The sequence below is a fragment of the Gouania willdenowi genome, chromosome 12 (assembly GCF_900634775.1).
Source record: "Gouania willdenowi chromosome 12, fGouWil2.1, whole genome shotgun sequence".
NCBI classification, from domain to species: domain Eukaryota; kingdom Metazoa; phylum Chordata; class Actinopteri; order Blenniiformes; family Gobiesocidae; genus Gouania; species Gouania willdenowi.
In genome coordinates, this window is record NC_041055.1 from 29188385 (window position 1) to 29205621 (window position 17237).

At 36.5% G+C, this 17237-nt stretch overlaps 1 protein-coding gene across 1 annotated transcript; it reads right to left on the minus strand.

The window, feature by feature from the left end:
* Nucleotides 1–421: 421 nt before the first annotated feature.
* Nucleotides 422–16885, minus strand: prkaa1 (protein kinase, AMP-activated, alpha 1 catalytic subunit). Its single transcript, XM_028463300.1, has 9 exons — nucleotides 16703–16885; nucleotides 12834–12975; nucleotides 8761–8854; nucleotides 8402–8546; nucleotides 7050–7137; nucleotides 6741–6965; nucleotides 5154–5670; nucleotides 4172–4298; nucleotides 422–2794 (listed from the first exon to the last, which is right to left on the minus strand). Exons 1-9 carry the CDS (start codon nucleotides 16797–16799, stop codon nucleotides 2511–2513), a joined length of 1719 nt encoding a protein of 572 aa, XP_028319101.1. The 5' UTR covers nucleotides 16800–16885; the 3' UTR covers nucleotides 422–2510.
* Between the last annotated feature and the right edge of the window lie 352 nt (nucleotides 16886–17237).

Below are 17237 nucleotides of genomic sequence, written 5' to 3' on the forward strand. Positions count from 1 at the left end.
AAAACAAACAAACAAAAAAATAACAGTACTGGATTAAAAAAAAAAAGTCAAAACCTAAAAAAGGCAAATCAAGACAATATATACTTTAAAAAAAAAAAAAAAAAAATCAAGCCACAAAGAATTGACTAAAAAAAAAAAAATTACAATTAACCCATTTCTGTAAAAACTAGACGAGCTGAAATAGATTGAACTTTACAAAAATTACAAAGTTGCATTTTAGTCAAATGACTATGACCAAAATAAAAATTTGCTGTCATAATTAATTATTTTATTTAAATTAATAAAGGCTGATATCTTCTCTAAATTCTTCTGCTATGATCTGACAATTGACACATTTTCCACAAAAGGAGTAGTTTCTGTTATTGAAAACATTAAATAACTTTCTCTTGCTAAAGGTCAAACACACACAAAGACACATTGGAAACTTGTGCGCATTTCAGCAGTTTATTATTAGCCAGTTGAGGGATACAAATGATTAAATTCCGTTCAATCAGGTTCACACCAGTCAAATTCAGCGAGCGGTTCTCATACATCAGACAAAATAGATTGAAATGGTGGATTGAACAGTACAGATTGGATACTTTCTGCTGGAAATATTATATTTTAAACACATTCAAGTCCATCACATACACCTGGACAGATGTTTTTACTATCAAAAGTTGCAACTGCCCCTTTATTCACAATGGTTTAGTTTTAAATTATTAATCCATAACCGTAGTGAATTCTAAATTTGAATTATCAAAATTTCCCTAAAGAAAGATCAACACAGACACAAAGGTCAAAATAAACCAACGATGACAAAAGTCATTCACTGTTGAAATTGATATTTGTGGAATATTTTTTTTTTTTTTAAAGCACTGTGGAAACTATTTTGTACAGGCACATTTTATGAATTTAACCTTGTCATGTTGATTTTTTTTTAACATCAATATTTAGTTAAACAATGACAAGAAAAATCCAATTAAAAGGGGACTAAAAATAGACAAAATTTGAAACTGTGAGATTTAATTGAAACACATCACACTTACAATCAAAGACTCACATAAGACTTTATGGACTTGGGAAATATTTTTTTTTCTTTAATCAAATATAAATTTTATTCAGTCTTTTTTTTTTTTTTTTTTAAGTTGTCTGATGGGACTGGTGCCATCCTGGTTTTAAACATGTAAACCTTTTCGTTCAACGCCCAAAAATCAATGGAATGTTTGGGCAATAAACATACATTACTTTGTAGAAACGATGATAATAATAAAAAAAAAACAATATTTAAACGAATGAGTTCACCTGCTGACACGCGATCCATGCACTGCATGTAAATGCTACTTCGCACTTTTTCTTTCCAACTGAAGCCCCGTGGACTGCACTTGTGAATTGGCATTTAGGAAATTAAATTTAGGCAAAAAGACATTTTTTTTTTTAATCAACAATATTCATATGCAATTCCTATATAGGTTTTCTGATAAAGAAAAAAAGAGTAACAATAGTCAAAATCAACTTATTTTTGTGATAAAAATTCAAGATTGAGACTGCAGTGGCTGTATAATTGAGTGATAACAGGCTTGGAACAAACAAACATCAGAATAGTTTAAAGTTGGAGAAAAAAAAAACAAAAACTTGTGACATTGAGTGAAAAACCGAACAGTAAAAAAAAGAAAATATAAACCATCCAGCAATAGATCTTAATGAAGTTAAGAAAACCAAACCTACATTTCCAAAAAAAACAAACAAAAAAAAAAAAAAACACCACCAATCCTTCCACATAAATATATTCACTTCTTTATATATAAAAATGTAAAGGGGACAGACAAATGTAATAAAGAAATCTTTACAAACCAGAAATTACCACCGAGTTTTTAAGTCTTTTTTTTTTTTTTTTTAAACGCAACAAAAAAGAAAAACATAAAATGTGATGACACGTTTTTGTTTGTTTGTCCCTGACACATGGCGGACACCACTGCACATCTCTAAAGTGTAGTGTGAGGCCTGCCCCCCGTCATATATCTGCACCTCTTCTCTGATCCCCACTGACAAAAAAAAAAAAAAAAAAAAAAAAAAAAAAAAGAAAAGAGAGCATCACGAAAATAAAAACTTGTGCAAAAAGTGCGTCCTGCGTCTGAAATCCTGGAGCTCTAAACGTGGTTTTTATCGTCGTCGCAGGTGAATACCAGGAGCTTTCTTTTCTCTCCAACAGGAGCAGATATCTCAGTGTAGGTTGTTTATGGACATTAGCGATTAAATTTAACAGGACTTTTAGTAATGTAACCCCCCCCCCCTCCTCTATCTTAGCTGATTTAGTAGCTTGTCGTTCATCTTTCCTTGTAACCTTCTATCGTTTCCTTTCAGCTCAGGATCGGATTCGTCCCCCTCAGCTTCAGGAACACAATCCAGGCATCGTACTGCCTTCCTCCTCAGCTGGGACCCCCTGAGCCGCCCGTCGGTTGCATGCTTATTGCTATAAAGACACTCAGAGAGGAGAGAAAATAAAAGAGGCTTGCGATTGTTTTGCCGAGTTATCGTGCAAGTAGCTTAATAAGATTGGCGCACATCTCGAAGAACTCGATGGTGTGGCTCCCTGGTCGGGGGACGGGCGTGTTTTCTGCTCCTCCCGTCGAGTCGATGGATGAGGTGAGCGATGAACCTAAGGAGCCCTCAGGGGCTTTGATGGGGGCCACAGTGCTGGACGAGGCAGGAACGTCTGCCCCGTCTACATCGTTCTTAATAGTTGTGCGGTAGTTTCCCACAGAGCCAGAGCGCAGAGGAGTCGCACTTCCAGATTTAGTCTCCATCATGTCATCTGAAATTACACAATCAGTCATTTCACACATTATGACGACATTACTATGAATGTAGCGAAATTTCATGGCACAAAATTTCGCACAACAAAAAAATGGTGATATAAAGTTCGAAAGTTCACGAAATAAAACAAAGTAAAAACCTTTCAAATGAGTGCAGAACAAAGATTTGTTATACAGTTGTTACTCTTTATTGGGATTTTTATATCGTACCGTATTTCATAATGTGTGAGTTGACTATTTCTTTACATCCCTAAACATCACATTTCGAAACAGATGATTTACATTCCAACATTTCAAATATGATGGAAACAATTATTGAGCAGGCTTGGAGCCTATTATATTTCAATTATCCATGTTCAATTACAATTATCAGGATTTTCTCAATTGTCAAGGTCTTTTTTTTGGAAAGCCAATTCCTATCTTGATTACTAAATTTCAAATAAATTACAAATTATATTCTGAATTTCATGCCTAACGTGAAACAAAAGAAGAGATGAGAGTAAATCATCATCATAACATAATTTCCCATTAGTGTAAAATGTAAATAACTACTTTTAAAGCTCAGATCTATTTATTTTTCCTCACAATTGTTCCTATTGCATGACAGTTTGGGCTGAAGCATCTTCGTTATATAACCAGGCCCTGAAAATCTACCAAAATTGCTGTAAAATACTAAAAGATATCTATTTAACTTTGAAAGCTTCACACATCTTTGGTTTCTCAAAATCTCACACAATTAAACCCAAGAACTTCTTTCCAAGGAGATCCAAGAACATGACCTAAACAGATGAATAAAATAAATAATCTTAATTTAATTTTCATGTCAATTATCTGAACTCAATTGCAATTATATTTACTTTATAATTGTAATTCATTGACCCCAAGCCTGTTGTTGAGTTTGCCTTTTCTACTTGGGCAATAAATCTCATTCCGAACAGTGTTAAAGGGTTTTTTAACACAGCAGCCACCTTGCCTAACCTTTCAACATAACGTAACAATCAGCTTTAATCAAATTCTGGGATGTTTTTCTGTCCCTGGTGACGAATGACTGTGACTAAGAGTCAAATGTTAGGCTGTGTACCTTTATACAGCATGCCTGTGCTGCATCATTGGACCATAACAACACTCTTATCTCAACCTTTTTCATTTGAAGTAGCGCAAAACGCCAACACGGACTTCCTAACCTCTAGAGTCAATCATTTATGAGTGTTACCCTGATGCAACAGTAAGTGGATTTAACGCTAAGTTCCAGGCTGCACAGGTTAGTGATCCACACTTTGGATGGAAGTAGAATGAGAGGATTGACATCACACTATTATTGAGTTTTATTACAAACAGGAAGATTTCAACATGTTTGTATGGTTTGTGAAACTCACCGTCTATGCTTCGGAAATCTAGGAGGTAGGTTCTGCTGTCCACTTGGTAGAGCTGGAGACTCATCTTTGTTTGCATCCCAGTGATAGGATTCTTCCTTCTCACTCGTAAATAATAAGGATTCACAACCTGGAAAAAAAGCAAATATGACATTATTGAAACACAAACCAAAAAAACCACAAAATGATTAAAGAAAAACACAACAGCAACAAATAAGTAAAAAAAAATAAACAAAAATGACGGGAAAATATACAAAGCAACAACAAAAACACACAAACCCATGAATGTTGATACTATGGCCCTTGGACCAGACAATCATATTTTCGTGGCCCCTGTTGTTAATAAAAGTGGCCCGTCTCTGACCTATAATGTAATTTAATTTAATGTCATTTTGTGTTTTTGTTGTCCAATATTTTTGTTTTTGTTATTTTATGTATTTTGTTGTAATTTTTTGTATTTTTGTTGTCATTCTAAATATTTTCTCTAATTTTTTTACTTTTTTTTTTGTCATTTTGTATTTTTGGAATAATTTTATGAATTTTTGTTGTAATTTTGCGTATTTGTTGTCATTCTGAATATTTCTCTCTCTCTCATTATGCACTTTTTTTGTGGTTCTGTGTGTATTTTGTCGTCATTTTGTGCAGTTTGAGTTTTTTGTTTATTTCTGTTGTCATTCTTGTTTCATTTTTCTCTCGTTTTGTATATTTTTTTGGTCGTTTTGTATGTTCTCGGAGTCACTTTGTGTATTTTTGCCACTTGGTTTTTGGAGTCTTGTGCATTTCTATTGTCATTCTGTAAACTTATCTCTCATTTTGTACTTTATTTTTGGTCGTTTTGTGTGCTTTTGGAGTCAATTTGTACATTTACTTTTGGGCCAGTCACCTTTAGGCCTGCTGTAGTGTATAATAACCCCTCCTACATTATTACTGTATCCAATGATGACGGCCCATGCGGCCCCAGGTCTCATGGACGTGTTCTCCTCACCTTCCATTCATAGTCGAGCTGTTTCATGGCACGACACACCTCCGACATGATGTCATTGGGTCGACTCTGGCTCCGTATACCCAGGTGCCACTTGGCCCTTCTCACCCCCTGGTGCTTGGACTTCTGAGGGTTCAGTTCATCCAGCGTGTGGCGAGGCCTGGGGGGAGTGTCGGCCAGTAGAAACGGTACCCGCTCGGGGTGGGGCTTCAGGATGCCAGCCACGGCCCCGCCTGACGACGTCATGTGGTCGTCCAGGAAGGAGTCGGGGGGGCTGGAGGCCAGGTAGAAATCCTTGGCTTCGCTCATGATGCGACGATTGTCAATGATGAGGTGATAGGCCACGGCCAACGGGTCCTGGTGATTGCGGCTGTAGATGCAGCTGAGGACCTCTTCTTCTGTGCACTCAAACTTCTCACAGACCTCTTTGAGGGCCTCGTCGTCTATCATGTTGTTGCTGTAGGACGGGTCGTCTGGGAACAAATACTTGGGCAGGTCCAGTTTGAACCACTCGTCTTCTCTGTGGGAAACATAATCAACAAACTGAAAGCCTCCTGAAAGCCAGCTTTCTGAAAATGTCTTCAAAGAACAATTTGACAAACGACCTGAGAAACTAGACCAGATTTTGGAAAAATTTAAGAGGTTTTTTTTAACAGTTTGAGATTAGAAAAAATTGCCATCATGTGATAAACAAACTAGAAAACTGAGATCTACAAATATTGTGAATTTTAATTGTATTTTTGTATTTGATATCAGGATATAGGTAGATAACGATATACATATACAGTATAACACAATATAGTATTTCTTCCTTAAAATTACATGAAATGAATGAAAAATTGCCTTTCATCGTATATTTTATTATATATAAAAACAGTTTCTATAAATAAATTGGTTACATGACCTTTTCCTATTTCTCAGTACTTCTAGGATTTTGCGACCAATTTCTGTGATTGTTACAACCTAAAAAACAGGATTTTGCAGCAGCTTTTTCCAAATCTTGTTTTCAAAGTTGTGACTAATGCCATTTATTTTTTAGAATAAGTATTTATCATTTAACTAAACAAATAAATAAATCCCAAAATAAACGGTAGTTCTTTAAGAATCTTCTCAATTAAGTAATATTCGTGACTTTTGCTACATATACCGTTGTCACGTGTTCTGACCAACAATAATGGCCACTGCTGTTGTTTTAAACCGTACCTGTAGTGAATTTTACTCCCAAGCTCCACCAAAGACCATATATAATAGTAGAAGTTATGTTAGATTATATTCTTTAAAAGTCCTTCGAGAGCAGCAGGAGATAAATTAACGCTTTCATTTGTGAGACAAGCTTGCAGCTGTTCTGCTTGGAAGAGTCATATCAGCTGTAGTGTCACAGTTTGTAACCAGACTAAATAATGATTGCGATCGCTCTGGGAGACCTAATCGGGCTGAAAAAAGCAGAGTTACACCTCTGCATACCACAATACCAATTTTTCAAGACATTAAATTACAGATATAAACTACAGAGGGTTAGTATGTGCAGCATATCGTTATATCGCACAGCGTCAGTAGATGCCATAAAGTGAACGCGCTCTTCGTGCTTACCGGATCTCTTTGATGGTGGCTCTTTTCATCGGGTCCACCTGCAGCATGTGTTTCAGGAGGCTGATCACTGACGGGTTGAGATACTGTGGCGTGAAAAATATGCCGTCACAGATCTTCTTGAAGAGCGTTGGCACGTGATCGTCGTCAAACGGGAGAGTCCCACACAACAAGGCGTAGAGAATGACCCCGCTGCTCCAGATGTCCACCTCTGGACCAGCGTACAACCTGCAAACCAATAGAAACACTCATTCTTACAATATACAGGCTGATTATGAATCCCATCATGTGTAGGGATGAAAAACCGTTTACCTTCCTGAAATGACTTCAGGAGCGGCGTAGTTTGGTGACCCACAGCTTGTTCTCAGAAACTCTCCGTCTGACATCATGTTCGACAAACCTGCAAAGTTTGTCACACACTGAGCAACGCTTCACAACACAAACTTAATTTACAACAATACACATTATGTAACACATTGTATTGTAATAGAGGCAGCAACTCATTTGAAAAGCAGAAGTTCACTGCAATAAACTGTAACTTCATGTTTGAGAAAAGACAAAATGACCTTGACTTGCATTACTCAACACGTAGAAGAAAAAAAATTAATGAAAACGTTTAATGTGAAAACACTAACGTCAAAAACGCAACTAAATAATGCACTATGCACTATGATGGTTGTAGCAAAGTTAATCACTGGTAAACAGAAATGTAACGCTGTACTGTATATTGGAATACAAACAAGATCAACATAGTGTTGTTCTATTCCTTTAGAGCCGAGATGGGCAACTGCTGGCTCTGGGGCCATATGCGGCCATCTGTCTACTTTTGAGCAGCCCCCAAAAGTAAACGCCAAAAACAAATCTAAAAATCACACAAAATAGCAGAAAAACTCACAAGAGAACAACAAAAGCACACAAGACAACAACAAAAAAAAATATCAAAAAAAGCATATATATTAAAACATAACACACAACATAACAGAAAAACAGACAAAAAGGCAGTAAAGACACAAGATGACAAAAAATAACATCAAAAAACAGACATATGGAAACAAAAATCACACAAACAGAAAAAAAAAAAAAAATCACAAAAGGACAACAAAACACAGAATATGACAAAAAAAAAAAATCGAATGTCAACAAACATACACTTTAAAACAAAAATCACACAAAAAAAAATTAATATCAACCAAAAACATACAAATCTATACAAAAAACACAAAATAAGAGGAAAATACACAAAAGGACAACATAAACACAAAATTACACTAAAGGATGACAAAAACAACAAATATAACATATATAAAAAAATCACATTATTAATGCTCAAATTGGTCATTATTCTAAATGCTGACATGAATGTTGATATTGTGGCCCTTGGATCAGACAATGCATTGTATTGTGAGAAATATGTATTATCTGATTATAAAATGTCCCTGACACAGTTGATTACATCTGTAAATACAAAAAACATATTGCTGATTCATCAATGCTCCTTTTGTTTGAATCAAGGTGTGGATTATGTTTGCGGGTGAAAAAGGAAAACAAGAATTTCCACATCTAAACGTAGCTGCAGTGCATTTTAAAAGGGAAGTGGTTACAGATTCCTCGTGTCCACAGGACAATAAATAAACATCCTTTCTTTTTAGCATGCTGACACTTACCAAAGTCTGCGATCTTGGCGTTCATGTGTGCGTCGAGCAGCACGTTCTCAGGCTTCAGGTCTCTGTGAACCACCATGTGCCTGTGGCAGTAGTCCACAGCTGAGATAATCTGCTGGAACAGCCGGCGACTCTCCTTCTCATCCAACTGTCAGAGAGGAGACGTTTTACTTTAGGTGACATCTCGGAGAATTCATTAGCACGTCAACGATGACTCAGCAGCGCATTTTTAACAGTCACCGTGAATTTATGGTCACATAGACACACATTCTCTGAAAACAACTGAAATCTACAAAAGTATGAGAGTGCTGTAATGTCCGAGTGTAGAAAAAAATAGTATTCCCATAAATGTGACATGTTACCTTTCCATTTTTGCAGATGTAGTCAAAAAGCTCCCCTCCTGAGACGTACTCCATCACCATGAAGATATCCGTCGGCGTGCTAATAACCTGATACCTGTCGAGAGGAAAGTTGTGTGTTTACCAAACAAATAGCAGCAATTATTCAATGCAAACACACCGTTAACAATTATAAAAAGATCCTCCATGCTTTTACAAATGTGGCCTAAAATCTTTGAAATGTACTTATTAGAAGGTCTATGCCTAATAAAAGGCATTATTTTTGCACTATATTGGTTTTATTGCCTTTTAATAATGGGATGACTTTACAGTTTTAGAGCCTGTGTTCCTCCATCTTGAAATCACGTGATTGATGATGTCACATGGCACCACTGTCTGTAAACATCCCATTGTTTTCTTATGGAGTGAAACATTCAGCCTGATTTTTAGATCATTTAGTAGCTTTTTTTAGTCAAAATGACAAGTTGTGCTGATTTTGGTTGCTCTAAAAGAAAAATGTTAAAGTTAAAGATGTCGATGTAAACCTCTTATTTACCGAAAGAAAACAAAACTGTTGTGACCCGAAAAAAATCTATGACTGCAGGGGGCGACAGTTCCAATTTTGCAGTTTGGCTGTAAACAATGAAGCAGAGAAAAAGAGCTCTCCTTAGGGACCTTTCTCTCCGTTAAACAGTGCGTGACATACGCTCTACTGGCTGAAGTTAGTGAGTAAATAACAGACAGGTTACATTGACATCATTAACTTTTCCTGCTTGTTTAAAGCAACCAAAAATAGCACAACTTGTCATTTTAACCAAAAAAGCTACTAAATGATCTAAAAATCAGGCTGAATGTTTCACTCCAATAGAAAACAATAGGATGTTTACAGGCAGCGGGGCCGTGTGACATCATCAATCGCGTGATTTCAAGATGGAGGAACACAGGCTCTAAAACTGTAAAGTAGTCTAATTTTAAAAGTCAATAAAATGAATACGGTGCAAAATGATGTGTTTTGTTAGGCAAAGATCTTTTAATAAGTACATTTCAAAGGTTTTAGACCACATTTTCAAAAACAGTGGAGAATCCCTTTATTGCACCATAAGCTACTGAAATCTTTCAACACAAACCTACGCAGTCAAAAAATGTGTTTACTTTAATTATATGTGGACAATCCGTTCAACAATGCACCCAAGCTGTTTCCATCACAGTGAATGAATCCCATCAGCAGCAGCATTTTAACGATGGCAGAGTCTAACAGCAAACACAGAGTGAAATGGACTTTCTATGCGACTGCAGTGCTCGGCCTCACGTGCTCATCTAACAATAAATAATTAACGCAACAATCATTTACTTATGGAAAATATGCATGACAACAACACTGGAGGGCTAGACTTTAACATGCAACACGTCTGTAAGTTCCTGTAGATGTTGTTGTTGACACAAAACCTGTACAACACTGACAAAGAAAAGCGAAAGAAACACACATTCACTCATTTATTCACAAAATGTGGATGGAAGAACAGTGCTTCAAAAGTCATACTGCTCAATAACAAAATATCAAAAAACGTTCCTAAAGTCGTTGTTATTCAGATTCAGTGGAAACCGTCGTGTACTTTGCCCCTGAAAGTCATGCCCCTGGTTCGTCAAAAAAGGAAACACACGCACAGAGACAGATACACACACAGCGTTTACATTCCTGTGCATGCATGGAGCTGGAATTTGAGGACGTTTGCCACGCCCCTGGTCAGTTTAATGACCCTTTATCAGTTGTTGGCCCTGTGGACGCGCGCGCACGCACGCACGCACACACGCACACACGCACACACACACACACACACACACACACACACACACACACACACACACACAGGAAGAGACCCCCCCAATCTATCGCTACATGGTATTTTTGGATATTTAGTGTGTGACAATAGACTTTTTTTACTCTACTTTACTCTTACTACTGTATAACTAAGTTAAGTACACATCTAAGCAAAAAGTTCATTGCCGAGTAATAACACTTCATTAAAGAGTAAATGTTAATAACATGAAATGTTTTATTGGCCACATTACAATAATTTAGCAATTTTTTAAAGAAAAATCCACAAATGCCGCAGCCTAACATGGGCCGCACCCTATGAGCTGATGAGGGTGCCCATCAGACAACTCGGCCAATCAGAACGGGCAGGTAGGCGGGCTGCTGTACTTCAAGTTAGGTTTCATGGAAATGTCCGTGTTTCAACAGAGGTAAGTTCCCTTTACTACATGAAGTCTCCTCCTCACTGCCTCACGTCTACATATCAGTCCATTCACAGCTTTTTATGGTCACTTTTTACTATAAACAGACTGATACACCGCTTCGTCTGCTCTTCTTACAGTGAACTACTGCGGAGCGATCGTAGCAAGTCGGACTCTGAGTCAGAATAGGGACGCGATCGCTTCTGAATAAATCCAACGTGGTGATTTGGCAACTTCATGCTGTTATGCTACTATTACAAACTGGCTGACTTTTACTGTAGACGGAGTGGAGATCAGAACAGCCTGTTCTGATCTCCACTCCGTCTGTCCGTCCTCCTTACGGAAGCGTCTCCATCAGCCTCAGTCTGAACAAACCTAACGCGGTGATTTAACAACTTTATGTTGTTTATCTTTCTATTACAAACTGGCTGACTATTAATTCATCCACATCGCTGCTGCTGCAGCGGGCGCTCGCGCTCTCTCTCTGACATTTCTCTACGTCGTTGCAGTGTGCATCATGACAAAATGAGTGATCAGAATGATTATGTGCGAGCAAGAATGATTTAATGTTAGCAATTTCATTGTTCCACCTGGTCTAATGTGACAGAGCTCAATTTTGTTGGAGGCATGAAGCTTATAAAACAGGGAAATATCCACAATTTAGCCGCGTCATTGTTTAAGCCGCAATGTTCAAAACGTGAGAAAAAAGCAGCAGCTTATAGTCCAGAAATGAGGGTATGTGTACATTTATTTATTTTTAAACACACACATTTAAAGCCCCCTATAGTTTTCCTCTCATTTACATTCTTGTACTGTTTTTCTACATATTGACTTTAAAATAGTTTCATTTTTAATTACAGAAAACACAAGGATGTGTGCTGAAGCAACTCCTGATGTGTATGAAGCTGTTACTGCATCAAATTCGGCCCGCAGAAGAAATCCATAAAAAGTCAGAGAAAATGAATCCTTGTGTAAATTACCAACTCATTCAGTTGTAAATATATCAGCTAATTATATCCAAATTAATACACAAATAAATCAATGAAACTCCCCCATGCTTATATCACATGATGGCAGTCATTTTTTTAATCTCAAATTGTTAAAAGAACTAAATCTTTCACATTTTTCGTCACAAAATCAAATAAATTGAAAGTGAAGATCATGCAGGGACTGAAATGTGTCACCTTCTGCTTTGATTTTACATATTTTATCATTTATTTATTAGTAGAAGTGCAAACTAGAGGACAATAATGATTAAACTACTAATTTTCCTGCCCTAAATCTGCAGCCCACATAAGAGAAACTGCTCAAACTAAAATTTCACACCTCTGCTCTACAAGGACTTTTAAAGAGACGAACCTGACTAAACCTCTGGTATTATATATAATCTTTTGATAACATCTGCAATTACAATTCACCTTTAAGACAACCTTAGCCCACTAAGTAGAACTGAATGATTAGTGTCACAACTGTTACTGTAATGCTAAACAATGATTATTTTAAATATCATTCTACTATAACATTTCTGATGTCAGTGCAGAGGTAATAACATTTTAAATCACCAAAAAAACTGATTTATTTAAAAATGCCTGACAATTTAAACAAAAATTAGTGATTTTCACTGGCTCAACAAGGTAAAAGGTTAACTAATATTGCATTTTGGGACATATTTAAAGCTAAAAAATCAACAAACCATCACAAAAAAGCCTGAAAACAGATGTGTAACAATCACCAACAAGGTCATAACAACACACACACTATCCTACATGACTGTTTTCCAATAAACACTTAAAAATAGCTGCGTAGGCAGAGTTATTGTGGCGACAGAGGGATTATGAAGCCGTGTGTAATCTATGACTTACAGTTTAATTATGTGAGGGTGCCTGAAAAGCTTGAGGTTTTGGATCTCCCGGCGGATTTTTCCCACCACGTCCAAACTGCGGATCTTCTGTCTGTTCAGGATCTTTACGGCCACTTGGTGCTTGGTGAGCTCGTGTTGGCCGACTGGAGGATAAACAAGATGACATCACAGGAGTTAATAACCAATACAAACATGGAAAAGCAGTGAAATGAGCAAAAAAAAATAATCCGGGCCTATGGAGCATCCAATTCGGCCAGCAGGAGAAAGTAAAATTGACAGCGAAAACATGAATCATTGTGTGAATGAAAGTCAACATTTGCAGGGCCTCACAGTTTTCCTGGTGCTTATATTGCGTGATTGCAGTCATTTGTAATGTTAAACTGTTAAAAAAAACACCCTCTAAATTCTTACAAATGATTAAATTTTTCTCAGATTATGACATAACATTTTCCTTAATTAAATATTATCTGTCATCGGCTAAGGTTGATGGAAAAAAAAAAAAATCCGTATCGGCCCTAAAGAAATCCATATCGGTCTATCCCTTGTTATTACTCCTCTTGGAAATGGGAAAAATCTAAATAACTCAATAAAAACTGATAATAAAAACACTTTAATTTGGAACAAACACTCAAATATCGCTAAAAGGTTTTACGCTTTCATAAAGAGGAATTTCAGACGTTTCGATATTTAAATGTATGGCAAAAGCACAATGGAAAAGTTTTTTTTCCGCAATTACACGTCACATGACGTGCCTGATCACATGACCACTTCTCTCCGAGAAAACATGGTGCAGTACGTGTGGACAGACGAGACAACATTTCTTCGCGTTATACTTATTGTTAGTGGTACATTAGACGTGAAACAATAAATTAGGGCTGAAAAATCTGAGTTTCGATATTCCTTTTTTTAATGCACTTAAAAATGAGTGCAGACATCAGATATATTGTCAAAAGTGCAACTTTATTGCTGTGATTGTCCTCAATTGTTAAAATGCATAGAACAATCCCAAAATAAAAAGTAAATGAGGCTCTGTCATTCAACAATTTCAAGCTTTAACCCAGATTTAAGCAAAAGTTTAACAGCAACTTCACAGTAGCTTAAATTAAACAAAGAGGGGGCTGGTCCACATCGCGCTACGGGAACACACAAGGACGGGAAGCTCAAAAGTCTGAAAAAACTGTGGTAGGGAAAAAAATAAATAAATTAACTTGAATTTGCAAAATAAAAATTGTTTTTATCTACAAATCCGCAGCTCTACAACAAAGGAATGTCAAGTATTATAAGGAGGTTCTGAGCATCCATCTTTCTTCAGGATAAGATTTCACGAGAGTAAAGCAAATAATATCAATAATTCAGACAAATGGCAAAAATTACACGTACATGTATTTGGGAGTAGGTGGACGCAGACAGATCTTGTCGTTTTAAGTGAATATAAAAATCATGATATCACAGCTATAATAACTTATGTCAGTTTCCTTTAAATGAAAGCAGAGACACAATGGTAAACAATGACTCACATAAATACCAAATGTAAACATAACTATTGGTTAGTTTGTTTAAGCCTAGGCCAGCTTGGGTTATGTGTCTTTTAAATACACTAATGCAGACCCTGAGTGTTTCTAAAAGATGGCGATTAAAGCTTAATTAATAATCAAGCATTTAATTATTGGAGTTTTTAAGTTATCAAATCAGGACAACTGTGTTATCTGCACAGTTACAGGCCCCACACTAGAGTCCATTTGGTTTACTCCACCACTGTGTCACAAAGCACAGCTAAAAGCAGTGAAAATTCCACAGCATAGCAAACACAACACCCCCCACCACCACCTCAGATAGCAGCTAAACCCAAAATGTGACTCAGCCAAACTGGGAACGTCTTTGCACTTTGTTTGAAGCAGTTGTGAAAGCTTCTCATTAATATGCACCTAGCTCTCCTACATGGTTTACTTCCCCGATGTAATGGAAAAAAAGTGTTTACCGGTGGAAAAAAGCACAGGACAATAGGAACGTACTTTAATGGGAACAAAAACTCCCTCATCATTTAAAGTCTATTGGAAACGAGTTGATGCATTTTCATTATGAATTATGTTTTAACCAGACAAATCTTTCATTTCTTTGAAAATGGAACAATCTGAAACGTAATGATCGTTAATAAAAATTAAAATAAATTATTAGCAGTGATTGGTAATATTATTTATAATGATAATACATTGAATATAAATGAGCACATTTCTAGTCATCCAAGGAAGCTTGGCACAACAATAAGTATCTATTAAAAACACATTCAATAAAATACGATATAAGTCATACAACAACTAACAACTATATGTAAAAAAAAAAAAGATTTGGCGATATAGGGGCTTTTTCACTGTACAATTATCGCATTGATCCCAAAAAGAAATGTCCAAATCAACTTTTTTAAACAAAAAAACATTTGCATAGTAGAAAAATGTAATTTGACAGTTTTATATAAAAAAACACTTGTTTTTCATATTTGTAATTAATTTAGAGTTAGATACCATTTACTTGTTCTTGAAAGTAAAAAAAAAAAAAAACTTAAATAAATTGTATTTCATATCATTTTGTACTTGTAAAGGTGAAATTTGTAATTATTGATATCAAAATATATATCGTGATGTATATTGTATCGTTTAGTATGGGGATATGTAACTTTTTTTAAGCTGTCAGCTTCCGTTAAAGAAAAATACAGATGGGAAGTAATAATAATAATAACAATAATATATTTTATTTAAATACAAGCACCTTTCAAAAAAGCTTCACACAACAATAAACATCTAATAAAAAAACATTACATTAAATACCATACAAGACTAACTAATATGTAAATAAACTTTTTCCTTTAGAGATGGGAATATTCATGAAGATCGATTGTCAATACATAGCTTAAATTATATAAATGTTTATAAGAAATATTAATGATTTCTTATAGGGGTGTCCCGATACGATATTGACATCAGATATTGGTCCGATATCAGCCCGAAAACAAATATCGGATTTTATCGGACTGCATCTAAAATGTCCGATATAAGCGACCCAATAAGTTTTTGGTATTTTTGTCCCTGCCCTCAGTTGTTCCCACCATATACTGACAGTAAAAAATAACTGAAGTGAACTTGAATTGTTGACTATTGTTCTCTGTTTGAGTAACATCACTTGATCAAGACTTTTTGTAACATTCCACACTACAAAATGAGTAATAAAAGTATGTATGATTCGTGCTGATATTGTATCGGTTTGTTTTCTGTATCGCCCAATATTCAAGGCTGCTATATCGGTATCGTATCGGAAGTGGGATATAGTTGTATCGGGACATCACTAATCATTCTTACACGCATCATATTATAAAAAAAAATATTATTAAACGTTCACAGACACAATTAACTAATACCGTAAACTGAATGTTAGAATTCTTTTTTTTTTTTTTGCTAAGAAGCCACAATAAAATAACCGTCTTGTTTTGGCACTAATTTTTTGTAGGTCGGTATTTACTTTATTAAAAATGTGTGCAGTCCACTCCCACACTCTGGTCATTAATTGGCAGAGGATCACTTTGAAGCGCAACACCGGCGTCTGTCTTGACCATGTCTTGACAAACGACTTGTGGCTCACTTGCTAGCTTCCAGCTCAACCTCCGCTCCTAACGAATGCATGACAATACAAGCTATGAAACTGTACTGTCGAGCTAATATATCCTCTTGTTGCTACATGCAGTGTTATCCCCAACAGAAGCTGAGGTAACAACAAGTGTGTTCCTGCTGTCGCGTCAAGTTAGCTTCAGTGGCTAAATTAGCAGCCGAGCTAAAATATGCCCATAGCGGGATGCAGCGCAACGAAAAAACAGAGACGTACCTTTAACCTTTCCAAACGTGCCCACTCCGAGGGTGTCTCCGAGAATGTAATGTCCGATTTTGACCCTGCCTTCGTGCTTGGGTTTATCCGTCGCCATCTTCCCGCAGTGGGCCTAGCAGCAGCGGCTGGAGAAGAGGAGCGAACTCGCCTGTGAGTGTCTGCGTTCCGGCGGCTCGACTTCGCTCAGCGGGAGGAGGAGGAGGGAGGAAGGGAAGGAGGGAGGAGCCCCGGCTCTAATGCTATTCGTCAAAGCCGTCAGTGACGTAGTATGATGCGTTCAGAGGACGGTGGAAAAAACACGAAACTGGGCAGTCACAGTTCCAGGGATCCATTATCGTTCCACTCATAACTCAAAGTGGTGCTCATTGTTATTGATTCTTATATATATATTATTATTATTTCACTTTTCCTAGTTTTTTTTGTGTGAATTTTTAATTTTTTTTTACTGGAACATGTTTGGTCCTTCAGTAAACAACTTAGCATATGCCTCAGCTCCCTGTAATTTGAACAGCTTTGAGCTATGTACATAGACTGT

What these genes read in the sequence shown, in the direction of transcription:
- prkaa1 (XM_028463300.1), bottom strand. Translation starts at nt 16,799, where the DNA reads ATGGCGACGGATAAACCCAAGCACGAAGGCAGGGTCAAAATCGGACAT. An exon ending in CACGTTTGGAAAGGTTAAAG is followed by an intron (nt 12,976 to 16,702) that starts GTACGTCTCTGT and finishes TTTATCCTCCAG; the next exon opens with TCGGCCAACACGAGCTCACC. An exon ending in CACCCTCACATAATTAAACT is followed by an intron (nt 8,855 to 12,833) that starts GTAAGTCATAGA and finishes TCCTCTCGACAG; the next exon opens with GTATCAGGTTATTAGCACGC.